At 48.5% G+C, this 26,115-nt stretch overlaps 1 protein-coding gene and 1 long non-coding RNA gene across 7 annotated transcripts in view; one reads left to right on the top strand and one right to left on the bottom strand.

Annotated features, from left to right (window-relative positions):
* LOC134474232 (uncharacterized) overlaps positions 1–8,126 on the bottom strand; it is a 192,740-nt gene extending 184,614 nt beyond the window's left edge. For both annotated transcript variants that reach the window (XR_010044952.1, XR_010044953.1), the window contains exon 1: positions 5,730–8,126. This is a non-coding gene — a long non-coding RNA (uncharacterized LOC134474232). The remainder of the gene's footprint in view (positions 1–5,729) is intronic.
* A 127-nt stretch (positions 8,127–8,253) lies between these two features.
* Otx2 (orthodenticle homeobox 2) lies at positions 8,254–17,398 on the top strand. Of its 5 annotated transcripts, XM_063241324.1 has the most exons (5): positions 8,254–8,385; positions 8,537–8,602; positions 12,617–12,833; positions 13,707–13,882; positions 15,743–17,398. In XM_063241324.1, exons 3-5 carry the CDS (start codon positions 12,737–12,739, stop codon positions 16,361–16,363), a joined length of 894 nt encoding a protein of 297 aa, XP_063097394.1. In that variant the 5' UTR covers positions 8,254–8,385; positions 8,537–8,602; positions 12,617–12,736; the 3' UTR covers positions 16,364–17,398. The 5 variants fall into 5 exon arrangements, with proteins under 5 accessions (XP_063097394.1, XP_063097395.1, XP_063097392.1 ...); XM_063241325.1 differs by lacking the exons at positions 8,254–8,385; positions 8,537–8,602 and adding an exon at positions 9,950–10,140; XM_063241322.1 differs by lacking the exons at positions 8,254–8,385; positions 8,537–8,602 and adding an exon at positions 10,275–10,430.
* The last annotated feature ends 8,717 nt before the right edge of the window (positions 17,399–26,115 follow it).

Below are 26,115 nucleotides of genomic sequence, written 5' to 3'. Positions count from 1 at the left end.
ATGAACCTCCTGCCTCAACCTCCTGAGGGCTGGAATTACAGGCATGCACCACCATGCTTGCTTCTATAGACTTTTTGTATTGATAATCACACATTTTTAGTTAATCAGGCACTTCAATGAAAAATATTGCATGTGAAAAAAATGTATCTATTTCACCATGAGTGGACAAATTAGTTAATGGAACAAACTGATCCAAATGCACTACCAAATTTAAATGTAAAATGTGTTTTTGCTTCACCAGGATTCTGTGATTGGCTACTAGTACACAGAGCCAACTACCAGGACCTTGTGAGACATTTTGGGAAGATGATAGGATTGGGTTGGGGATGTAGCTCAATGATAGAGCACTTGCCTGGGATGCATTCGGCTCTAACTGGAGTGTTTATGTTTTCATAGGAAAAAACTTAACTTGCAGTGAATTCATTTGTGGTGAATATCTAGAGACTATAGGTTGTTTCTTTGTCAGAAAAAGTCTTCATCCAGGCTGTTCCTACTTTGTTTCCTTGTGAAACAGTAAGAAAAGATCAGGATACACTCAAGCCCCTCGTTTGTTGATTCTCAGCAGCTACAAGACTATGCCTGAGTGCTCTCTGTGTCTGGACATACTTTGTACATCCAGTACAAGAGGTCAGAGCCAAAAGGAAACTGCTTTTTGTAAAGTAACCCAAAATACACCATCCACATTTGGTGTGTCCCTTAAATCAATTACCTTAATTGTCATACTCAGGAGCTAAATATTGGAAGCAATTACATCTTTGACTTTTGCTTGTTCACTAGGTGAATAAGCTGCCAGGAACTGGCATTTAGGTTAAGAGTTACCGTGTATTGCTGAACTAGCTTAAATGGTATTCAATAAATGATTAAGAATGTCATTACTGAGCACATGTCCAAAGTCAGACACGTGCTAAAAAGATGCCTCCAAGCACCCATAGGTTAAATGCCAAGAAACAGATCCACTAACACAGGAGAGTCTGCTGTTGCTCTTAAGTTGTGCAAGTAACACCTAGAGTTCAAGCATCCCCAAAGAGAAACACTTGTCACTTGGCTAGAAGAACTGGTCCCCTCCTTGGTAATCCTCAGCCCACACACTGGCCCTCACCAAAAGCAGACACTAGGGCTTCCTTGATGAATAGTGACTGGAGAACTGTACTTTTGCCATCTGAAAAATGCTAAGGAACAGGGACAGCTCTGGATACATTGTGCAGGAAGACTGCTCAGCCACTGAGGTGGGAAAGGAGCCAGAAGGTTCCTGGATCACACCTTGTAGCTCCGAGTTGGCTTTCCTCAACCCGAGGTTAGCACCACCTAAAGACCCACCTGCCCTAGGGGAGGGAGCAGAGGAGCCTGGAGAACTCACGGAAAACTGCAGCCTGCTGGTCTTCAGAGCCTTCTAGGGGCTTCCCGACCACGGGAGAAGCATAAAAGCGTCGAGTCTGCAGGAAGTCTGCAGATGAATGGGCAGAAGCAGGCGGGAAATCGGGTGTGTTGGCTGTGGGCCGCTGAGGGCTGCAGAGGGAAGTGGGCATCCAGGGGAAGGAAATTTCCTGCGGGGCTCAAGGCAGGGAAAGGTGTCACCTTGGATCTTGGACAAAGGGGCCCTCGTTTCTTCTTTCCCTTGGAGCGCTGTGTGGGCACCCTTCGGGCGGTCTGGGAAGTCAGTCTACCCTCTCCCTCCTCTTCTAGACCCTCTTCCTTGGCCCCGGCCCTCAATACACCTCCCAGGCGCTGCGTGTGGCTGGGCCACGCGAGTAGCCGAGTAGCCGGGTCAGAATGCCCCGAAGCGCGGCTCCCCACAGCCTTTGAGTGAAGGGACGCGACGCCCGGCCTAGTCTGGGTGCGCCCCGAACCTGCAGCTGCGCCCTGTGCACGCCCAGCCACGGGAGGCCGCAGCAGAGGAACAGAGAGGCTGCCTGGGCTACCCTAGCCCGCTGGGCCCGGCCCTTAGCCGGCGTCTCCTGCAGACGCCACTTGGGAGTTGGGCCCAACCTGTGCCGCCTCTGGGAGCCGGTGGCCCGGGAGGGCAGGGAGAGCCCTCAAGGTCCCACCGAAGGATGCCCGGGCCCAGACCAGGCTCGCACTGGGCGCCAGCCCGCTCCGCCAGGGTCCCCAGCCGGCCCCCTGGGTCCTCGTGGGCCACCGTGGCCTCCCGGCCCGCAGCGCGGACATGCTGGGTCCCCACGAGCCCGGACGCCCCCTCTCCGTCCTCGGGCGCGCGCAGGCACCGACACGCGCGCGAGCACACGCGCACAGCTCGTGGCCCGGTCGAGGTCCGGGAGGGTGCGGGGGGAAAGTTGGTTGTTCGGCCGGAAGACTGCGTTCAGGAGGCGCTCGCCGAACAGAGCCTCGATTTTACACCATCCCCCATAACTTTCCCAGAAAGGAATCAGAGCAGAGCCGTCTCTGAGGAACCCAGTACTGTCTCCGTCAAACTTCTCGGCGCGGAGCCGGTGGCCCTTAGCGTCCCCAGCCGTCCCCGGCGCGCGGGCCGCCGCCTTCTCCGGGCTCCGCGCGCGCAGCGGACGGGCGCGAGGTTTGCGCACCGCGGCAGCGGGAGCCTCGGGCGGGGCCGGGTCGGGACGCGGGCGCGGGGAGGGCGGGCGGCCCGCGCGCGGCCCTGGGAGCCCGCGGGAGCACAGCCGGCGCGGGCGCTTTGCACCCCGAGAAAGCCCAGGTCGGGAGTGGGTGAATTTGGGAAGGAGGGAGCCAGGCAGTTTGCACGGAGCGTCTCAGGTACGAGCACTTTTCGCTGACATTGATGCAACTGCATTAGAGCTAATGGCAGCAGCCTGCTTCTCATTATTAATTGTCTTTGTGTTTGGATAAAGTATGTAATCTTCTGCTCAACCACACCATTAAAATAGGTTGCCTTTTCAATTAAGAGCCGTCGCGAGCACAGCAGTCAATTTTCCTAATGAAGATGCATTATATTTTCACTTTTTTTTAATAGTGGAAAATCCCAGGTTTTCATTAGACACGATTACGGAGAAATACAAGAGGGTTTCTCTAAAATTCATGTGGTATTAAACGCCAGGCTTTTAAATGAACTGAAATTTCTGCAGACAAAATCATGAGTATCAAACATGTTCAACCGTACTTCGTTCAGATTTTAAAAAGCAAGCACGAAGAGTTTGGGGTTTTTTCAAAGGCACTTAACAGATATAACAACAAAAGCAAACACAGGAACTGTCTGAAAATACCTCTGTAAACTTTTGAGGGTGTCCTTTCTAGTTTAGAGATGCTCTGCAGATCTTTGACGTGGTGAATAATGAAAATGTACGATAAGATTTAGATATTTGGCCAAATATCTCAACTTGATACTCGGGAGGGAAAAAAGTGTCAGGACTATGCACCTGCAGTTAGTTTTTGTCTGTGTTCTTCCTCCTTTCATTTGCCTTTTTAAAAAAACACAAATTGGAATTCAGCAACTCGGATAGAACTATTCAAAATTCTATGCCTTTAAGCAACTTTTTCATTGTTTTAAAAGACTGTCAATTCTAAATGTGAAGTTTTAAAATTGGTCAGAAATATTCATTCTTGAATATAAAAGTGGGAAGTTGGGATTTATAAACAGAAATGAAAAGTGAGTGCTATTCACTGTGTAATCCTGGGAACTGAGGAGCATGTAGTGAAGGGATCTGTCAAGACCTATGTTTTCTTTGTTGATAAAAAATTTAGGTTACTCTTTTTTGCATCTGATACACCGTTTTGAAAAAAAATAATTTCTCTTCTCCCCTTCCCAGTCTATGTGTGCACTTTCATAGGAGTCACAGTAGAGAACAGTGGTTGAAAAATATGTCAAATTCTTCTAAGTAGGAAAAAAAGTTCCTGACAACAGACTTTCTTTGTAAGGCAGCATCAGTTGGTTTCTTGCAGACATGATCTTTTCTGGGTTTTAGGTGTTATGTCTTTTAAATATTGAACTCTTTTTTAAAGAATCAACCAGCCCCCTAAAATGATCTGCAAAGAGTGGGAAATTAGATTTTCGATTAAAACCTTATCCCATCTCGAAGGATTACTTTATATTGATTCTTAAATATGGCTACAATTGATGGGCTCTAATTAAAAATCCCAAGGAAAAGTCTGCCGTGCCCATATGAAAGAAGCTTTTCATATACGGGAAATAAAGCTTGTAAAAGGTTACAAATAAAAGATTAGAGATTTATCCAAACTAGTTTAAAGCTTCACTGTGGTTTTCTTTTCTTCTTCTTCTTTTTCTTTCTTACAAAACCATTCCTGGGTCTTTTTCCCCCCAGTTTTAAATGAAGTTTGCAAACAGGCAAGAAAGATATTGGACTGTAATGGTTGCTTTATATCAGCTCTGTAAGCTCAAGGCTGCTGCCTGCAGTAGAATTGATTTCAAGAAAACTTCTGGACCAGGAGATGAAAATTATGTAAACTGACAGCTACCACTATTCATCAGTCCTTCACACACACACACACACACACACACACACACACACACACACACCTCCATCTCTCACACTCCAGCTAGCTTCCTCTGCCTCACCCCGACTGCTCTGTGCACACCCCTGGCCCACACGACGGAGCAACCGCATAGCTCGCGGCTCGCACTCAGCTATAAATGTCTCCCAGCCCCACATCTCACACTTGTCACACAATCTTAATCCATTTCAGTCCGGAACAACATGGTCCTCTTTTCCTCTTTTTTGCATTTGGAGTTTGCCTCCTACTCTTTTATCAAGACAGCACAATCCTATCTTTGAAGTTGTTTTTTCCTCCTTTACTCTTTTTCGAGGCAACTGCAAAACAAGGAATGAGCTACCCAAGCCTAACTCATAAGAGATCTGTTGCTTTATATTTTCCTCCCAATTCTGCCTAAATTGCTAGTATTAAATTCGCATTTAAAAATTAATCAAAATTAATCTTGATGAAGTTTGTAACAAAGTAATATTTAAAACTCAAATGGCTTTTTTAGAGTTATTGTGGTTGTTCTAAGGCAAAACATGGTCCCCCACCATCCATCAAATTGCTGAAAAGATTGGATATTAATCTTTCGGAAGTAAGTGTTCAGGGACTCTTAACTAGCTCCTTTCCCCCAAGAGGCTATGTTTTCACAGAATATAGGTTTTGCTCTTCTCCTTCTTTTTTAATTAGCTTGGAAGAATCCCTGGATCTCTTCTTACTTCTCTCCTTCCTCCCTCGGACCCTCCTGATAGTTAATAAACTTGGGGGGGAAAGTTTGGAATATTTAAACTGGCCTGGCATGTAGGGCGGTGAAAGCCAGCCTAGTTAGGGCTAAATATGAATCTGGATTTTTCAAAATATAAATATCAGCTGTATGTTGGAAACTGCATGCAAGCTTTGAAAACTAATTTGATTTCCTGTGTATTGTTTTTCCTTTAGCTTGGGCATACTTATATCTTATATGCATACTAATATAATCTACACATGCCAGTTAAAAAACAATCCACTTGTTCATGAAAATTATTTAAAAATACAAAGCATGCTATCTTAAGTTGGATTTATAGGGAAAAAAGACAGACAGACACAGGGAAGGAAAGTGAAACACAGCAAAAGGAAATGCAACGAACAGACAGTAAGTATATTGGAAGTTCAAGAACTTACTGGAAATCAAGAGTGAGAAGTTTTCATCCCCGAGTCTTTTTCTCCCATCAAGCCTCTAAGGTTTTCAGTGAAACAGCCCGGCGCCCCCACCCCCAGCTCGTGGCTTTTGTCCTGACCTGGAGGAGGGTTTGTGGAAACTGTACCTGAGCCGGGCTGTCTGCAGTTTCCAAATTGACAAGAAGAGACTGGAAGATAAAGAGCGTGTTCTTACAGGTGAAGAGCAATTTTGCAACTTTTCCAAGTGACACCCAGGAGAAAGCTTGCCTGCTACCAACTGCTGCAGAGTCTGGGCAGAAATCTTCTAGAAAGAAACAGAAAGCCCCCCACCCAGTCTGCATCTCCGTCTCCCTTAGTTCCCTTTCTCCTCTCTGTCTCTCTCCCTCTCTCACCCTCTCTCTCAGATCCAATCTTTTTAAGAGCTTCAGCACATTGCTAAGCTAAAGGGAAATTCTCTTTGATAAAGCGGTGTTTCCAGCTTCTGGGTTTTAAAACCTAAATCTATATTCAAATCTGGCTGAAGGTGTGTTCTGGGATTTATGAAAGCCTCTTAAAGGGGTAAATTTACCAAACCGTGACAAAATCATCACAATCTTACTTTAGACATCTGAAGTGGATGAGAATTTTAAAGAGACCCTTGTTTATTTAACACTGTCCATTTCCACCCCGTGGTTTATTGGCCGGTGTTTCGGCGAAGTTATTAGACGAGAGGGCACCGGAGAAGCTGGACTGTGTGCGGCCGGCGCTGCCAAGGGGATGCCCTCCCACGCCCCACGCGTAGCAACCCGCCCTGGCCAGAGGAGCCCCGCATCGCCCGTGAGGTTCGGCCGCTTGAGCACCTGACCACGTCCTAAACCACCCCCTGGACTCCAGGGATTCCCCGCAGAGGGATCTCCCAGCCCGACACTTCTCACTTCGAGGAAATCCCCAGCGCGCGCGCCTGCTGTTGCCCACACCCCTTCAGTGCCCCCAGGCCTCCCCGCGCCCGATCCACGAAGTTCATTTTCCTTTTTCTCTCTTTGATGATTTCGTTGTCACTACGGTCAAACTGGGGGAAAGCCCGTCTCTTCCCGGTGGGGGGCACAAGGAGCCTGTCCTCTAGGGGATGGCGCGGGTGCCAGGCGTCGTGGCTGTGACCCGGGCACCGGCAGTGTCCCGGTAGCCCGCGCTACCCGGGACGCACTGCCCGGGGCGCTGGCCCGTCCCTCCCTCCGGGGACGAGCGGGGCCTGGCCAGGTGTTGGGCACGGTGGGGGCGGGGCGCGTACTCACCCTCCCCCAGCCCGGGCCCCGAAAGTCGTGCCTCCCGGGACGGGGACGCGGCCGCCGGGGTCCTCGCGGGCGGGCTGCGGCCGGCGGGGCCGGGACACCTGCGCGGGCAGAGCCGCGAGCCCGACCCGGCGTCGGGAGCCTCCGCCGCGCGCGCTCTCCGTAATTCGCTAATTGCTGGAAATCCCAAGGACGGCCACATTTGATTACACATACAGTGTAAGAACCGACAACAAAGCGACGAATTAATTACCAACTTCATTAACATAGGTCCCCAAATTGAAGGCAGCGAGCTGTTTCCGGGGCCCACTTGCCGTGGCGGTGTGTGTGTGGGGGGGTATTTCCTTTTCTGCCCGGGGCGCAGGGCGAGCAGCGCAGCCCGCAGCCCAGCCCAGCCCGCCGGCGGCCGCGCCCGAGCCGCGGTGCCCGGCCCCCACCCGCACCGCAGCACTCCGCCCAGGCGCTTTCTGCTTTGCCAGGGGCGCGGGGCGGGCTCGCAGCGCCGGGCCGAGAGCTTGGCTGCGCGCGGCTCGGCCCAGCTCGGCGGCCAGGTCCGGGGCTCCAGGCCGCAGCCCGGCGGTTCTGCCGGGAGGCGGCGGTTCTGCGGCAGGCTCCTCTTTCTCCGGGGCTCCGCCGAGCTCGCGCCAGCCAGGCCCGGCCTCCCGGCTGTGTCCCCCAGCCCGCCCTGGGCTGAGATCGGGGGCTCCTCCGCGCCGTCGTCTGCCATGGGTTCTCAGCTCCCCCAAACCCGGAGCTCGGGTCTCCCGCTTGGGGACGAGCGCTTAAAGAATGTAGAGGAGCAGAGTTCACAAGAGTTTGTTCCTGGGCTGGTGTCTGGGTCTGTGGCCGTGTCCCGCACCCCAGCCTCCCCGCCCGGCCGCCCCTAGCCCTGGCCCCAGTGCGCCTGGCCCGGCTCTGCGGAGCGCGGGCGCTCAGCTCCGGGCTGGCTCTTCCCCGCTTCTGGCCCCCTCGCAGGGCCGCGCGCGGACCCCTCGGCCCCCACTCCCATCCTTCTCCCGCTTGGGTTTAAATGTCTGCATCTTCCGGGACATCTACATTCCTAGGTTGTCCTTTCTCCCTTTCCTAAAATAAAAAGAAGCAGGAAGACAGGAAAGGAGTGCAGAGGAAGAAGAGGACTCAAAGGTGAGGGAAAATCTCCCTGTCCATCATTTTAATTACACAATTAGTTCACATGCCCCGGCCCATAATGTATATTTTAAGCGGAGCCCAGTGTCTTTCAAGAACATTCTGGTAATGTCAGAGGCCTGGATTTGTTGACTGCTCGTCGTCCCCCAGTGCAGCAGCGGCCTGTTTTCCTCCCCCGTTGTGTGTTTTTATTATTTTCCCTCAGGCTTAGATGTGTCAATCATTCTCTCCCTGCCATTGGTTGGAGAGTTTGCGTCAAAAAGTTGCCAGAGAGGCGCTTTCTCAGCAAATCTCCCTGAGAGCGGAACCGGCCTCAGCTCCAACTCGCCTTCCACTGTGATTAAAAATAAAAATCTCGAGAGCACCCCTCGCACACCACGACCACCTTGTATGTACCGTGGAGGGCACACGCGTGTTTGCAACTCGCGCCACGCTCTTCACTTCCTGTACTCTTTAAAAATTTTTTTGGTTATGTTTGACTTTTTACAGAAGGGAGAAGACAGCAAGGTTTCTAACTCAATACTCTTGATTTCTTTTAGGATAGCTGGATATTTGGGATTTTGAAGGATTTCTTTTTCTTTTCTAACCTCCAATGCGGCTGTAAGGTAAGTGCCGTCCGTCCTGTCTGTACCCTGTCGAGATGTGTCCCTCTGTCTGCCTCCACCGTCCAACCCCGCCAGTGGGCCATCGCATCGTCAAGTGTGGAGTTCTTCTGAAACCTGGTGTATTTTTTTCTTGCAAATTGGGAAGAGTAATACTGTAAGGATCACTGAGAAAAACTGAGGATCTGGGGAGAGGGCGGAGCGGGAGGGAGGGAGAGAGCGCGCTCCTGGGGTCGCTGCCGCTGCAAATCCTCGTCGAAAGCCTGCGAGTCTAATCTGGGTGCTCGGGAGGGGTTTCGTGGGTGGTTTTGTTTCTGCGTCCACGCCATCCTGGCCTTCTCCCTTCGACCTCTGCGACCTCTGCGTTTTGGGCCCCAGATTTGGTTGAGGGTCGTTTGGATGGATCCCAAGGACGTTACAAAAAGATGCAGACGTAGCTAGGTGGATGGATGGAAACAATGGTAATACTAACGAGGCAGGCGCTCCTCGGCGTGAGGTCGGCCCGCTCGTCCCTGTCCCTCAGGACGAGCTCGGACTCGGGCGAATTAGCCGGCGGGAGCGGCCTGGCTGCCTGCGCGCCCCTCTCCCGGCCGCAGCCGCGAGGTCTCGGCCTCTCCCGAGGCCTGCAGCTCTCCCTTTTCTCCGCACCCCTCAGCACCACTCCCAAGTCCCCTGGAGGGCGCCTGCCGGGGCCCCGCCGGGGCCCCAGCCGAGGCCAGGAGGCCGGAGTCCGGGGGATTGCGTGGTGGGTCCCCGCGCACCTGGCGCGGCGCGGGCCGGGCTCTGCCTTCCTTCCCGGAGAGCCGCGCTCGGGCTCGGCCTCGGCCTCGGCCTCGCAGGCGTGGGGACCACGAAGCCGCGTGGGCAGGGCAGGCAGGGCCGGGCTCGGGCACCCGGCACAAGTGTCCCGGGCCCGGGCCGGGGCCGTGTCCGCCGCACGCTCCGCAGAAGCCTCGGGGTCCCGGCGTTCCAGCGCCCGTGCGGGCCGCGCAGAGTCCCGAGAGCGGGCGCCAGAGCGGGGCGCGGAGGGGGCCGGCCCGAGCCCTGCCCCAGCCCCGGCGCGGGGCTCCCGGCCCTCCGGCGTCTCCAGCCGCCCCAAGTTGCTGGCGGCCGGGGAGTGCGGGAGAGACTCCTCCCGGCAGGCAGCCTCCCCGGCTCCCCCGCGCCCGGCCGGCCCTCGCCCGCGGTAATGAATGGGCAGGGCCACCTTCGGCACGCTCCTGCCGCCTCCCGCGGGTGGCACAGCTGGCTCCCCGCGGCCACAAACTTTCACTCGTGTTCCTGCCGCCCGCGCGGCCCGGCGCCTTCCCCTGCCGCCGTCCCTCCTTCCCTCCTTCCCTCCGCCTCTCGCCGTCGTGTCCCAGCCGCAGGCCAGTCGCCAGTCCTCGTAGTTTTGTTTCCTTTCCATCATGCAGAAAATTAATCAGCCAGGACGAGCAGCAGAGCTGAGCGCGGCGGCCTGTAATTAAGGGACGTGTGCCCCTCGGATTATCTCGTTAGTTTATCAAGAAAACATTTATTATAATTAATTCTCGGACGAGGTAATTATTATTGAGCGAGGACACAGCAACTGGTAGATGGGCTTCTTGGAAGGAAAAAAACAAGGGAGGGGGAGGGGGAGGGGAAGCGACAGATTGCTCGGGCTGACCGTTACATATAAGGCTGCGCAAGCCGCGGCGGGCAGCGCGGGGCCGCGGGCCGGGCTGGGCGGGCTGGGCGGGACCGACCTCCTGCGCCGGGAGCGCAGCTCCGCCGCGGACTGCTCCAAGCTGCAGTCTCCGGAAGCCCGCTCGCCTCCCCGGCAGTCCTCGAGGCGTCTGGTCTGGAAAGGGTAATTTCTTTCTCCCCTTCGGGACTGTGCTTGGAGAGGAAGGGTCAGAGGCGTCCTCGCGGGCTTTGAGAGTTAGTGGACGGGCCCAGCGCCCCTGCCTGGAGTAGCGCGTACCTGGGCTGGCCGGTGAGAGCACCCCCGCGGCTTTGATGTTGTTTATCCCGTTTCTTTTAAAAGTGAAAATAGTGTCTTCTGAGACTTTTAGCCGTTTTGTGATGTGAGGGCAAAGGCGCTGCAAGAAAGACCTCAACCCTGGCGCTTTCTGTCTCCGACCGCTTTTTATGTTGGAATGTGCTACTTTATTGTATGGGGTGTCAGGCATTTCCAATTGGGTGAGAGCTAGACATGTAAAAACATTTCCATATTTCTCATGCGTGCACTTGATCTGATTCAACGTTTCTCTTTGGCAGTTCCGAACTTTACAAGGCAGAAAGATTGTATTAAAAAAAAAAAAAAAAAGAACACCAGTTTAGGTGCTATTTAAAGAAATACATGACTGTTTTAAAGCAGTATTATTTTCACAGCCTCCAAATAACTGCATCTTTAAAACAGAAGAACAAATACTATACAGTATTTGTGGTAGGAGCGAGTAAATTAGTTTTCAAACTTCCCCAAGAAGAACTTTTATAAAATTTCGTTAAATTATATTTTAAATGGAAAAGTGTGCCTTTGTGCTCTGAATTTTAATCAAGAAGTTGCAGTTCACCAACGTCCATTTGTGGAACTTTGTGTCTTGATGTCCTAAGCAATGTAAATTGGAAAACTCAGGATCCTTAAAACTCCCTAAGACTTATTTTAAAAGTAAGGGGGAACTGCCAGTCTTGTATCCGCCATTTTGAGTCATTCTCTCCTGGTGTCAAAGTTTCGAAGTAGAGATTCTTGCAGGATGAGTACCACATTTGAGGAATATTAAAGCCAGACTTGCAAGGGCTGCCAGCCTATATTCACACCTATTTGGGGTCTTTTGCTAGGGAGGAGAGGGAAGAGCCTAAATGAAAAAAGTAAATTAACTGCTTTCTCCCCTTCCTCCCTCGGCTCCTTTTATACTGTTGTAGGAAACTTGAAAGGGAGGGTGAAATTCTGTTAGTCTCACAACTTTGGGTGTTTATGTACTTACTTCCTTCAAAACTAAAATGTGCAAAAAGGCAGTCGAGTTAACAGGAAACTGCACCGCAGCTGCTGGGGACCCAAATGTCGGAAAATGTGCTTCCACAGATCCACAGCCTCCACACATCTAGATCAACATGGAAGCGGCTGGCACTACAAACGCACACCCTGTGCTTGCAAATGTGGGCTTGTTATTATCTGATTGCCGCGATTCTCACTTTACTAAAGAATTTCTGGCCAGCCTTGTGCCAATCTTGATGACTTTTTTGCAGTATGTTTAAATAGTTGATGGGTGTTGCTTAAAAATTAAATGATTGTTTGTTTAGCTTTAGTTCTTCAGACACATATAATCAAGGTTCTCCAAAACCCTAATAAATCTGTTACTTACCTCGAAATCTAATTATCCAGACTACTAATTAGGTGAAAATGATTACTGGAAATGACTTTAAACATGGAAGAATAGTGGCAGGGCAGTTTTCTCAAGTTTGTTGTTCAGCAAGTTGGTATTTTAGATGTTAAATGCATTGACGTTTTAGGTTAGAAGCAGTTGAAAGTGGTAAAAAGCTAAGATAATTAAAATCTCTGCCATGGAAAGGCAACAGTCTGGGGAGAGGTAGATTTCTTGAATTGTTTCTTTGTTTCTCACCAATGGGCTTTGTTATCAGCATTATTTATTTAGCCAAAGAGTTCTTTGTCTCTGCAAATGGCCCCAATCAAGTTTTGTTTGAGACAATTAGCGAGTGCCAGCCAATGAGTCCTATGCAAATGTTGGGATAGGAATGCGAGGTGTGCATTTGAAGGCGTGAGGTTTTGTTCTGGGGGAAGGCTGATTGTAATTGCTTTCTTAGGGTTCCTTCTTTTTTTAAGTTTAGTGTGGGGGTGGGGAAGACAGGTTTATCTGGTCTCCCTGCAGTTTTCAGGCAGCTGTGGTAAGTTGAGGGGAGGGGGGTGTCTGTGAATCCTTTAAAAGCTCCTGCCTGGCCTGGCTGGGCTCTTTAGTTAGTGGTGGAACGTGGGAGAGCTGCTGTCTCCGAAGCAGTAAACCAGCTCCTCTGTTTATTTGTTTGCTTTGCCCTTAGTTCCACCACTCCAAAGCCACCCACCAACGACCTTGGACCTGTCCACCCCAGGCGAATCCAGACCATCTGGCTGGTTCTCCCCCGATTTGGGCCGACTGTGCGCCTCCAAACAACCTTAGCATGATGTCTTATCTTAAGCAACCGCCTTATGCAGTCAATGGGCTGAGTCTGACCACTTCGGGCATGGACTTGCTGCACCCCTCCGTGGGCTATCCAGGTAAGTGAGCCTGCAGCCTCCTGCCCACAGAATTAACCCCCTCTTTCCTCGGGCACTGGACTCGAGTCCACACCATCCCATTCCAACCCTCGGCGAAATGCCCACTGGGTTTTCCTTGAGAAGAAGTCGCTGAGAGCCACCCAGTGTGGACTGCCCAGGGAGAGGACCCCCTGGGAAGAAGTGAGGAGGTGTGTCTGCAGCAGTTGCAGGAAATCGCACTGCTGAGTCTTAATTCCAATGGCTCGGGACAGGCACTGGGGTGAGGTGGAGAAGGCTTCTTTTCTTGTTGCTTGGGCAGGAGGCCTTTGGCCCTCCTGTCTCAATGCCCAGTTCCTCAGAAGTAGCTCAGGGAAGCCAGGTTTCCTCTCTGAGTGTCCTTTATATCTCTCAGCGTGGCCTAGCATCTCCGCAGCCTAATCCCAAAGGTGTGACAACCCACCATGCTTTCTTTTCATTCAGCTCTGTTTTATAAAATCCTTGTAGAAGTTTGAGCTGTGTCCCCATTTTAAAGATGGAGAAACAAAGACCTTTGGTTTGCTAACACCGGTGAGCAGGATACGCATTCCTCCGCCTTCCTTCCTAGGGTCCCAGTTGGAGATCTTTAACTTCATTAGGCGGTGGATTTTGGAGGATTTTTTTAAAAATTTTTTTTTAAAAATTTCATTTGTTTCATTAGCTCTCTTCAAGTGACCCTCCAGTGGGAGTGGTCTCTGAAGTTGGCTGACTGGGGGCTACCCTGGGATGGCAGTGTCCTGCATGTCAGAGGCTAGGTCTTGAGGGCTCAGGTGAGCCTTGGGCAGGACACAGGTGGATTGGGGAGTTGAGAAGCCACAGAGACCCCTGTGACTGAGAAACTGCTCCCCCATCCTGAAGGACTCTGGGCTTCTTGTCCTGCAGCCACCCCACGGAAACAGCGGCGGGAGAGGACAACCTTCACTCGGGCGCAGCTAGATGTGCTGGAGGCGCTGTTCGCCAAGACCCGATACCCAGACATCTTCATGCGTGAGGAAGTGGCACTGAAAATCAACTTGCCTGAGTCCAGGGTGCAGGTAGGAGCCATCCTCAAGCCCACCCCCACACATAGTCTCTGTAGCGGACTCAAGAGAGCCCCAAGCCTTCGTAGGATCCCAACTCTGAACATCCAGGGACCAGTGAACTATTGTCCTTGGCCTCTCATTCTCTCCTAATCCTATAAGCAAAGGTTGCCAAGTAAGACTGGCAATTTGTCTATCATGACAAAGTCTTAGAACCCTCCTTCTCTGCTGGGTAGAGACCCACCCACAGGCAGATTTCAGTGGTTGTCAGTAGTGCTTACACCTTGTTCTCTGTGTAGAAATTCTCTGCTATTCTCACAGACTTTTATGTGTGGGAGAAGCTTGAGTCTTAGATAACCTAAATATCTGTACGGTAAAGGAATAGAGCAAATGAATCGTTCAAGGTCATAACCTAAATTGGAAGCAGAGCCAGGCTGTAGGAACAGCTAATGCTTTTACTAAATAAGATAGCACAATAAAAGTGTATTTTCTTTAACTTCTTAGGGATTGAGCAGAATTTTCTAGTTTTAGGCTATTTAACAGATAAAATACTTATAAAATGTCCCCAGTGACACCCCCTTGGCTTGGCACTCCTCACCTCCCACTTGAGCCTAAAGGGGAAAGGGAAAGTCAGTTTCCTCCTCCCTGGAGCAGAAGACCCACAGAGTTCTTGGGAAGGTGTTTAGCATCAAACCCATGTGCAGTCCTGGGACTGTTCCTCTGGTAGGACTATTTGCGAAAAGTGCAGACATCAACAAGAACTCCAAAGCAGAAAAAAAGTTTTTCTGAAAGTGGGTTGGAAGAAGTTATAGCTGGAGCTTGAACCAAGGTTCTCCCTGGCTTTGAGTGTGGCCTTGGGGTGCCCCTTTTGCCATAGTTACAATACTTACAGAGAGCTGCTTCAAGAGGAGAAAAATATTAAGGACTTTAGCCGGAAGAGAAGTTGTCCAAACATAGCTAGTCCTTTGCAGAGTATGAAAAGATAGTTTTCAGAATTGCAGGCAGAGATTTAAATTGACAAGCCAGCAAACATAGTACAGGAAACGGAACCTATATATAGCTGTGCCACCCTGAAGACACAGACTCTAATCCTGGAAACCAGTATAGAGGTCTGTCCTGGAGTTCAAAACAGAGAACATATGGATCACCCCATTTATCCCAGAGCAGCTTTCAATAAACAGGATTTCAGACTAATTTCCTCAACAGGATAATATCTTCTTCTTGGAGCTTTCTTAGAGAATTTTCTAAGAGAGACATAATGTAAGGGGATGCGACTGACCTCCATATTAGCATTTTACCCCTTGATGGAATGTAAACTGAATATAGGCTGCTCTTGTTGACATGTAACAGTAGAATTATTTTCCCACTTTTCTCTTGCATTTCCCTCCAATAGACATCTATTTATTCCATTACAAAAATGTCTCAAAAATACAGTTAGGGTTCTCTCTCTCTCTCTCTCTCTGTTTCTCTCTCTCTCTCTCTCTCTCTCTGTCTCTCTCTCTGTCTCTCTCTCTGTCTCTCTCTCTGTCTCTCTCTCTCTCTCTCTCTCTCTCTCTGTGTGTGTGTGCACGCGTGTGTAGCGGTAGTAGAGATAAAATAGGTAAACAAGATGGAAAATTATTAGCCATATGACAGGGAATTATCCTAAATTTTATTGTTCTGGGTCAGTAACAAGGAGGGGTAAAATGCTTTTAGACAGAGCCTCCAATGTTCTTACAATTCTGAAAGCAACTATGAGAATGGCTCAATAGGTCTCCAGCAGCAGAGCATTGTCTCCTTAGCTCATCTCTCATATGGGACAGATTTATAATGGGGAAGCCACTCCTTTCATGGGGTTGTTGAATTAATGGTAAAGAAGTGTCTTTCCCTTTCAAGGTGTGGTTTAAGAATCGAAGAGCTAAGTGCCGCCAGCAACAGCAGCAACAGCAGAATGGAGGTCAAAACAAAGTGAGACCTGCCAAAAAGAAGACTTCTCCAGCCCGGGAAGTGAGTTCAGAGAGTGGAACGAGTGGCCAGTTCACTCCCTCCTCTAGCACCTCAGTCCCGACCATTGCCAGCAGCAGTGCTCCTGTGTCTATCTGGAGCCCCGCCTCCATCTCCCCACTGTCAGACCCCTTGTCCACCTCCTCCTCCTGCATGCAGAGGTCCTATCCCATGACCTACACTCAGGCTTCAGGTTATAGTCAAGGATATGCTGGCTCAACTTCCTACTTTGGGGGCATGGACTGTGGATCTTATTTGACCCCTATGCACCACCAGCTTCCTGGACCAGGGGCCACACTCAGTCCCATGGGTACCAATGCAGTCACCAGCCATCTCAATCAGTCCCCAGCTTCTCTTTCCACCCAGGGATATGGAGCTTCAAGCTTGGGTTTTAATTCAACTACTGATTGCTTGGATTATAAGGACCAAACTGCCTCCTGGAAGCTTAACTTCAATGCTGACTGCTTGGATTATAAAGACCAGACATCCTCGTGGAAATTTCAGGTTTTGTGAAGACCTGTAGAACCTCTTTTTGTGGGTGATTTTTAAATATGCTGGGCTGGACATTCCAGTTTTAGCCAGGCATTGGTTAAAAGCGTTAGATGGGATGATGCTCAGACTCCTCTGATCAAAGTTCTGGGAGGCGTAGAAGGAAAAGTGAAAGGCCTTAGAGGGGCCTGTCAACCAGCAACCTGAAATGGACAAACCAGTCTACTTAAGATCCTGTCATAGTTTTAGATCATTGGTTTTCCTGATTTGCAAAGTGATTGATCCAATGCATTCTAGCCATGTGCAACCAAACACCACCAAAAATAAAATCAAACAAAATTAAGTCGTGAGGGAAGGGAGGGAAGGTCATAGCCTTTGTAAGCAGAGGTGATCCAATGTTTTAGCCAATCCTTGGTTGAATTTTAGGAATGAACAGTGTCTCGAGCTCATTCACGTTTCATGACCAACTGGTAGTTGGCACTGAAAAACTTTTCAGGGCTGTGTGAATTGTGCGACTGATTGTCCTAGATGCACTACTTTATTTAAAAATAATGTTCATAAGGATTCAATATGTAGTTTAAGAGACAATCAGTGTGTGTCCTATATAAATGGTACATCTGTGGTTCTTAATCCGTGCTAGACTTCAAAACTGTGATCTCCTGTTACTGTATGCAACCTTGGGTCCCGCCTCTGCAGGGGCCCTTCTGTGATTAAATAGGTTATAATTATAAGCAAAATTCAGAGCAACTGAATGAGTACAGATCTAAAAAGATTACCTTTGGCTGGAGGTGAGCTGCACTGAAACTTTACGACAACATGTCTCTGGACAAGGAGAGTGAGAGAAGAGAAACAAAGGACACTCATTCATCTGTAACTTACTGTTGGTAAGCCTAGCAGTAAACAGACATTGGTCAGTGGCTCTCACCCTGATAAATTTTTAAACTGAGATCATTGTTGTTTATGCTTGCAGATGTTAACTGGAAAAGTTATATATGCATAAACCTTTTCTTCCTGGATTTGGCAGATATGTATAATTATATTAAAGTGGTTCTAGCACAACATTGGGTCTAGTTTAATTTTACACCAGTATTTAACAATGAGGAGCCTACATTCAGTCTTACCTTTCCCCCAAAATATTTTTTGTTATAACAGAGTAAATCAGCATTTTTTTTTAATTTGGTTGTTGTTGTTGTTAATCTGTGGATGCACTAGACATGATGGTGGTTTGTAAACTTTTTGTGACTTCATCAGGATTGCTCTGAAATTGAATTTAGAGACAGTAACATTCATTAGGATTTTTTTCCCTGCTGCAAACTTGGATTGTTTCTTAGACACTTTATTAGAATGCTTTAAAATAGATCAATTTTTGGGGGAGGGGGGTGGAGAGGTGGAGTATCTTTAAAGATGAGAATGACAAGAATTTCTTGTTTCTATTCTCTTATTTAAGAGGATTTAAAAAAACTTTCAAATTTCTGAGGCAAACATGAGAAGGAGTGTAATCAGAATCTGAAAGCAATTCGGGCAGAAATGATTTCTGAACAAAAGAGTTTCAGAAATCTTCTAAAACCTATAATTTCAGTAGTTGAACATAAGGCACCCTGGTCAGTTTTTTACAGTACTGGAGGGGGAGGTCCCTTTTCAGCTGGACCTGTGTTTTGTAAATCAGTCACCAGAAAAGACAAGTGGGGCAATGATCACATGCTTCCCAGGTGAAAGCAATATTTAATTTCATTTTTAAACTTATGTGCTTCAATCTGACCAAAATTAAGTGGCTCTTGATTGCAACTTACAATGAAGGTTAGCAGTTACAACCATTTGGTTTCCTGGCTATTTCATTTTCTGTCCCTGGCTGCGCATTCGCTCTTGAATTTTACTGAGTCTTGCCTAAAAACTAAACTGTTCATAGATAAAGAAATGCGACAGTTTATAACCAACACTTACTATAAAATTTGAAGGCAAGATTTTCCAATACCTAGTGGCATAACATTAATCCTACTATGGTTTATCCTAATGTAACATTGGGACCATCGAGTCTGTAAGGTTTTCCCAGATGCGGGATCTTAATCTCCCAATTTTTCTCTTGAAATAGTGAAGTACATCCAAAATAACCAACTTCTCATATTGTCTTCAGTTTTCAAGAAGCCTCACGAAGGAAAGGTTACCCTTTAAAAATAGTTTTTCTTCTGAGATACAAACAAGGTTAGAAAAAGGGAAGTCTAAGATTCTGAAACTAATTTTTCCATCATCTTTGCACAACTTGGTTTCTCTAAGATCACGCAGTTAAATCCCTTTGATGGACGGGGAGGTGGAGATGAGTTCCCACCTGGTCTCAGGTGAGGCAGCGTCAGGGCGGGGCACCTTGGGCTTGCAGCCCCCAGCTTTCCGTTCAGCCCTGTGGTCAAGACCGGCTTCAGGGGATCGGGCAACCCAGTGGTGCGACCTGGGTTCTGACCCGACAGGATGCCTCCTCCCAGGGATCAGAGCCACGAGGCCAGAAAGGCATGATCTCTTTTTCGGAAGACAGAGGTGGAGGCAGCTCAATTTGCAGGGATCCATCGCCCCAGGTCTTTATCTTTCCCACAAACTCCCGACCTCTGCATTTCACGTGGGGAGTGTTTCTTCCTTCATAGATAAGAGAAATTAAATCAAGTCAATTAAGCTGCGGTTTTGGAAACCTCCAGGTTTCACACGATAGTTTGCTCCGCTCCCACGCGGGGCCCTCTAACCCCACCCTTTCTGGGGGTGTTACCGGCTCGGCCTCTCCCGCAGTCGCCGCCAGCGTGGCCGGACGCCTGGATCCCCGCGGCCAGAACACCCCCTGGCCACTTCAGATCCACGGCAGGGCCTCCTGGCCTCCTGACACCTGGCCAGGAAGGGGCTAGGCGGAGACCGGGGTGAGGCCAGGCACCCGCATCCTCAACTGGAGAGGGGAGCGCTGGCGCTGCAGAGAGTGTCCACGCCCTGGGCGGCCCCCGTGGACGCCTGGAGCCGGGCGAGTGCGCGGGTTCCGGCCCGCTGTTGGGAGCCTTCCCCAGCCCAGCTTCCAGGCTAAGCCCGAGAGCCTCAGGCCCTCGCTCACCCTGCGCTCCCACTCCGATGCATCCGCCTCTCTCCTCCCCACAACCCTCCGTTTCCTTTTGGGCTTGGCACAGCGGCCTTGAGGGCCAGAGGTGGGTCCGGAAACGGGGAGTCGGTCCCCTCGGCATCAAGCAGCGCCAACCTGCCTTGCAGCCCGTTCCGGTTACCTGCAGTGCAGAGGCCTCACAGGAGCGCCCGCCTCCAGCTAACCGGAACCGACCAGCCTGGACACGCACGCCGCACGCTGCAGCCCGCACCACACGCCCGCCAGGATGTAACCCAAAGCAGGCGTGCCACGGTGAGGCGGTGGCTTATGCATGTAGACGTGTTTTTAATCATCCAAAGGGGAACACAAAGAAATAGGGTAGGAGACGGCGCATCCCAAGCAAATAGAAGCAATCCAAATGGTAAAATGCAAGGTCTGGTTCATCCGGATCCCGCCCGTATTCTCCCCTTTCTTAGAAAACTTTAGGACAGACAGCCACCTCTTTCCCTTTCTTTCGGGCCACTAAAGGATCCAAGCCCGGAACTTCGACCAGTGCTCTGAGCCCCTCTGTTTTCCTCTTCTGACTTCGAGAAACCTGCCAGTGCAAGCTGTTCTGATAAAATCCGATTCCTACAGATGCCCCATTTCCACACCTGGGTTAGTGGGATTCGAAAGACCCGGTGGCCCTGGACTTTCCCTTGGAGGGGGAAGACACTCCACCCCGCCCCCATGATGCTCTCAGTATTCGGCTCCAAAACCGCACAGATGATAGGATTTGTCTCGGACAGAATTAACATTACACGTGAAACTGTAGTGCACTAGTGTATTGAGACATGTCGCATTGGATTGCCTGCAGCAACTCTGCCAAACCACCTATTAATAACAACGGGAGACTTTGAGTAGTGCTCTTTAATTTTTTTAACTTTATTAAAATGAAATCTAGGCACTACCTAGAAAGGGCAGTTTTTTCTGATGAAAGCAGTTCGAAGGAAATGAACCAAATCAGGAACTGGAGGAGGCTTCAGTATGCCAAGACGGCTGAACGGGAGGACACAGGGTGCATCTGAAAGGGCCTCTGCCAAATGATCCTCACTCCAAGGCCCCCTGCTAAAGAGAACCAGTCACACTTCCTCTCTTGCAAGCAGCGTGTTCTCTGTCTTTAAAAGCCAACCTGCTATTGATGCAAACAAATAAGAAGCAAATTCAAATAAAGAAGCCCTACCAAGTCCATTCCATTTGGTCCAAATAAGTGCAGGTGTCAGGGCAGCCAGGCCATCATCAGACAAGCCTGGCTTCAAATTTTGTTTTTCTCCTAGAGGAAAAGTCAAACAGCATGAGGTCTATAACTCACTTTTGTTCCTTAATCTCCACACTTCACCTTGAATTCTTAATGGCAGTATGGTGGTGAGGGGAAAGAATATCACAGTAATATGAAAGTAAGTTGGCAAAGTTTAAATTGACATCTGTTTTAGCATCACAAGGAAAAAAATGTCTCCAAGAATCAGTCCTGTGCCACCTCACTAGTAACCCTTCCTCATTGCCTAAGGCAGAGATTGGAAGCAGGCCTTTATATTCTTAGTCTACTTGACATTACTAGTAGACATTTCCAGCCCAGGACTTCTTTTTAAAAAAACTTTCCAGCAGCCATAGGATTCATGGTTGCTTTTCCATCTTTGTTGGACTGTTCCTGAACGTACTAGCAAATGCCCTCCTTGGGGAGCCACAGGAGCAGCAGCTACCTGCTGGCCCTTGGTCCAGGGTCCTGAGGGAAAGACTGGAAAGCATCCCTTAGAGAAGGGCCTTGCGCAGGGTGAATGTTTGCCTCCAGTCTCTCAGCTGGAATCTCTAAAGACCTGAAACCAGAAAATCACTCATTGCAGCCTTAAAGTTGTTAAAAATGTGTCCCCAGAAACACAGTCATATTTTAGGATCATGGCCCATTAACAGAAATCTCCTTAACGTTGGAATAGTTCTAAAGTGCGTTGACAGTGGATTACTGAGGCCTAATGGACACTGTGATAACAGAGTCTCAGAATGGCAAGGTTCTAGAATGGCTGTGGCTGTCTGACCACAGCCACCTGATTATCCGTTACATCCAGACCACTTTTTAGCTAGCGGTGCTCTAAAGAAGCTGCTCTCTTGCCGGCGAAGCCCGAGACTTTCATGTTCTTCATTCCACCGACTTAACAGCACTGTGTTGTGGAGACAGCCGGCGCGAGGTCGCCCGCGGGCGTCACAGGGTGGCTCGCTGGTCAGGGCGCCTCCCGCTCTCAGGGCAGCTCCGCGGGCCGGGCGGGAGCGGCGGCGGCCCGTGCCCGGCCTGGGCTGCCTGCGGCCCGGGTCCGCGCTGCGTGAGCCCCGGCACGTGGGGCGGGACGGCCGCTGGGCGTGTCCTTCCGCACCGCACCTCCCGGCCAGCCAGCAGTCGAAGCGACTCGCCAGCCCGCGCCGCGCCCGGGCCGGCGTCCCCCAGGGCGCCCCGGGCCGCCCCGCGAGCAGCGTGGCGTAGGCTCGCCGCGGCCCTCGCCGCTCCGGGAAGCGGGCGGCCTCGACCTCTAGTCGCGCAGAGGCCGCGGGCGGTCGCACGTGGCCGGGCGCCGGGGACGCGCACCGCCAGCGCCGCCCCGCGCTTCCGGGTTCGACGGGCACCCTTCCCGGGCACGCCGGCCCGCAGCGCCAGGCGGGGCGGCGTGAGGAGCCCGCGGCCTCGCGTCCGCTGTCGGCGTCGGAGACGGGACAGGCTGGGCCCCCGCCGAGCCGGCAGCCCGGAGCCGGGCGAGCCGGGCCCCAAGAGTGCAGGCCGCGGGCCCCCCCCCCCCCCCCCCGGCGCAAGTGCGCCTGTCCACCCCAGAGCGCAGGGCCCCGTGGCCGCCCTCTGCCCAGCTCCCGGCCCAGAGGCGTCTGTGGGCTGGCCTGACGGGAATTTTGGGTCAGTTTTCAAACCCTGTTGGGTGTATAGTAGGTCTGCCCGCCCCGTGTAAGTTTGTTGACTTTGGCCTTGGATTTGGTTCAAAGTTCCCAACCAACCATACTGCTTGATGCTAGGGACGTTTTCTTAGTGCTTGCTGCTAGGGAGGTTTTTCGTGTTTAGTATATGAGAAATAGATGTTTTGGAAAATATAAAATTAAATAAACGTTTCTTATTTGTATTTAAATTGAAGTCTAAAAGTCAGTTTGGGAAGGGGAATCTACATTAATAGCTTTAAGTTGATGTAAGTCTCTGCAATGGTCTCTGCAATGGTCAACAGTTCTGGCTGATCCTTGATTCTGTTTTTAATTCTAGTCCAAGTTGGTCTCTTGAAGCTTTAGAAAGCTAAACAGAGTCTGTTTGTTGATTATCTTTTTCCAAAAGCATGATCATTATTTGGTCTCAAAACTGTCCATTGGGTAGGGTCCTTTGGTTTTAAGATGAGGGAGAATGTGGTACAAATGTGTATTCAGTGTTTTCAATGACATATAACTAGAGTTGATTAAACCACTAATTTTGATTCTTGTTCTAATTGAGTGTATTGCCTTGTCACGTTTAAAATTTTTCATTACATTTGAAGAGAGTATGGATTAATGATACACACTCTTAATAAAATATGCCAGTTATTCCTTTCAGAGACTCTCAGCCTTTGGTTTAGGTGTCTTTGGGAATAGTCCTTAGACAAGTTTATATACTAAGTGAATTCCTTTAATTATATGGAAAATTTGTTATTATTTGTGTATGCAATGTAGTTTTCCTGTTCAAAAGGTCCACTGCTTTCATCAGATTTATGAAAGGATCTGTAACCGTCAGTAATTAAAAATTATCTTACGATGCATGCATGTTGTGAATGAAGAATTTGCTTAAAAGTAAGAGACTCTTGTTCTCAGTAGCAAGAGGGGCATCCCGTCAAATACAAATACAAGCTACTTTCGAATATTTGAAAGTTTAGTGTTTTAAAACATTTCTCAGAGTCCCTTGTTTTTGCAGTTCTGCCCTGCTAAGTTTAATTTGAATATTGTCCATGGGGCTGTTCGTGTAGGACAAATTTTAAATTAATAAAAGTATGAGTGATTTGTAGTAATATTTACAAATGAAATGCAAATTAAAAAATTTTAGCTAATATTTTAAGATTTAAACAAACAATAGTCTTCCCCAAATCCCTTTTTCAGTAAAAACAGATAATACATATAAGAAATTATCTTCACCTAAAAATTTCAGAAAATGTCTGAATTGGTGTTCTCTCTCTCTTAAGTTTACCAACCATCTTTATGTTACTGTATTTCCTGTTGAAAAGATTATGTGCCTTAAAGATTTATGATTGCCAAATCAGGACAAAACAATAGGTGAAAGAGGAGAGACCTTCTGAGGGAGAGTTATGGCCATTACTTTCAGGTGTGAGATTCAAGATCACAGTCTAATCACCTGGAGGGATCCAGGATGGAATTAAATACTCAAAGTCCTGTCAATGTGCAGACCTTGCCTATTTCCCCCACTCTAACTCCGCAACTCACTGCTGACCTTGTCTGAGAGGATATCTTCCATTAGTCGAAGAGGAAGTGTAATCTATGGGTTTAGTTACCATTTGATCCTTGTACAGAAGCTTCTGTTGGGAGTAACCACTGCAGTCAAGATTCAGTTCTGGTCCTGAAATAGTTTGAAGCAGATGACCTCAGGCCGGTAGACGCAAGATACTAGCAATTTATTTCATATCAGCTGCCAAGCCATCGCCAGATGATAACAACCCTTGGACACTGTTAATCTCTGCTTGATTCAGACTGGTGACCGCAAGGTAAAAGGCAAGGACGTTATCTCTGAGAGATTCATGTGGCCTTCCATAGATTGCCAGTTGGGCCAGTACAATTGAAGCCTCTCCTCCAGTAGTTACTTTAAAAATTTCATATCCAAAGTCTTTGGTCTTTGCTGGACTGGAAGGTAGGAGGGCTTTATCAAGGAAAATGCCTGAGGGCCAAGATGTGGGAGCTTAGAATCCAATACAAATTAGAAAGATTGCAAAGGTAACTGTGCATGTTCCCTCCCCAGTCAACTTTGAACATTACTGTGACTAAGACTGGAAAAACCCTCTGGAAATGGATGCTTTTGTCAAGTAGTTCAGGGAAAATGCAACTTAAAAAATAAAGTCCAAGAATTGGTTTTATTGTTCTGAAAGTGGCTTTATATTTGCAATCTGTAAGTTCAGTACAGATTACTAAATACTGGTTTACTATCACTTTAGGGCCAAAAAGACAGAAGTAGAGGGAGCAGTACAAAATGAAGGCAAAGGGTGTCCTGGTGAACAAAAGTTACCCTGTGCTTTGGTGCCCCAGGGAAAAACCAGGCCAAGTTGCCTGTGGGGGACCCAGTGCTTGTTATTTGTACTTTTTAAACGTGTAGCAAGAACAGTTTTAGCCTCATATCCTAAGGTACTTGGTTCTAGCCTAAAGTCCTAGAAATGTGCTTTCACTGCTTGGTGGAATTATTCAGGTCCGGCTACCTGAATATCGTAGTTAAATGGTTCTATTTGATTTGCTAGATTGCTCTAGAGAGGACTGATGATAAAAAAGGCTTCAAAACATTGTAGTTATTTTAATAATTCATTTTTATAGGTCCATGCATTCAGAATGGGTTATTGATGGTAAAATAGTTATTGATGGTATTGATGGTAAAACCAAATTATTTTAGGTATTTTTAGCAATAAACTGATTTGGACAGGATCAAAGACCATATGCAGAACTGACATATGCAGAATTTTAGTTCTCAGTTAATAATATCAAAACACCCTTTGTGTTGTCATTCCCATAACTTTTGTTTGTTGCCCTACCTTTTCAATTAACTAGTATTTGCAAACTGTGCTCCATTGTTTGTTATCTTTTCCCAACAGTGATACACTGAATAAACTCATGGTAGAGTTACTAGTGGAGAAACAGCATAGCTTCAGGATGGGTGTATAGTATACAAATGGTGAAGGAGCACCTCTTCTGATAAAAAGCCACTGATGGACAAAGTGGGCCATTTTTGTTAACACTGGGTGATTGTCTGAGTGACTGTGGGGAGATAAAGTATGAAGTATTATTACTGTTTAAGGTTGGCTTTGGCTCCAGTGTTGTGTTGATATAAGCTTCATTTAGCATAAAGAGAAAGCATTTGCCTAGGAAGATAACAGGTAAAATCATGATTACAGTATTCAGAAGATACTAAAATTTCAGGCTATCTCTCCTTAGTATTGCAACTGTCTTACCCTTGTAAGGTGTACTGGGTAGCCTCAGAGCCTAAAATGGGAAGAGACCAAATGTCTTTATTGTCTTGGCCCATAATTCAATATGATTATGATGATAGTGATTGATCCCTGTATTGAAGTGGTTTGCATATACTGTATGTTAAACTAATAAGAGCATTGGACTACGTGATTTATTTAGTTGTTTAAAGATCTATCCAAATTGGCAAATTTACTATTTTCAGGGATCAGTTCTTATTTTAGGTCTCTTAAGTTCTACATTCATGCATTTTGTTGGTAACTTGAGTGGATCTGGTGCCAAGGGAAGTCTGCTCCTTCTCTTATGAAAGTAGAATCTACTCCTCTTGTTTATTGTTTGTGAAGATTCTGAGCTTTCCTTGAGCTTTGATTCATTTACCCCAACTCATAAACAAACTGGATGTAGTTGGCCTTTTGCTTTTGTTTTTGTCTGTAACTCTGGTTCTTCCAACATTATAGAAACCCTCAACAACATTGTTTGATGAGGAGTT

This window comes from Cavia porcellus, unplaced genomic scaffold (genome assembly GCF_034190915.1).
Source record: "Cavia porcellus strain 051 isolate PalLab524CR breed Dunkin Hartley unplaced genomic scaffold, mCavPor4.1 scaffold_31, whole genome shotgun sequence".
Lineage (NCBI taxonomy): Eukaryota > Metazoa > Chordata > Mammalia > Rodentia > Caviidae > Cavia > Cavia porcellus.
This window is presented reverse-complemented; position numbering and strand designations above follow the sequence as displayed.

Coding starts and splice junctions, on each gene's coding strand:
- Otx2 (XM_063241324.1), top strand. CDS start 12,737: ATGATGTCTTATCTTAAGCAACCGCCTTATGCAGTCAATGGGCTGAGT. Junction 12,834..13,706: donor CCCCTCCGTGGGCTATCCAG/GTAAGTGAGCCT, acceptor CCCATCCTGAAG/GACTCTGGGCTTCTTGTCCT. Junction 13,883..15,742: donor TGCCTGAGTCCAGGGTGCAG/GTAGGAGCCATC, acceptor TTCCCTTTCAAG/GTGTGGTTTAAGAATCGAAG.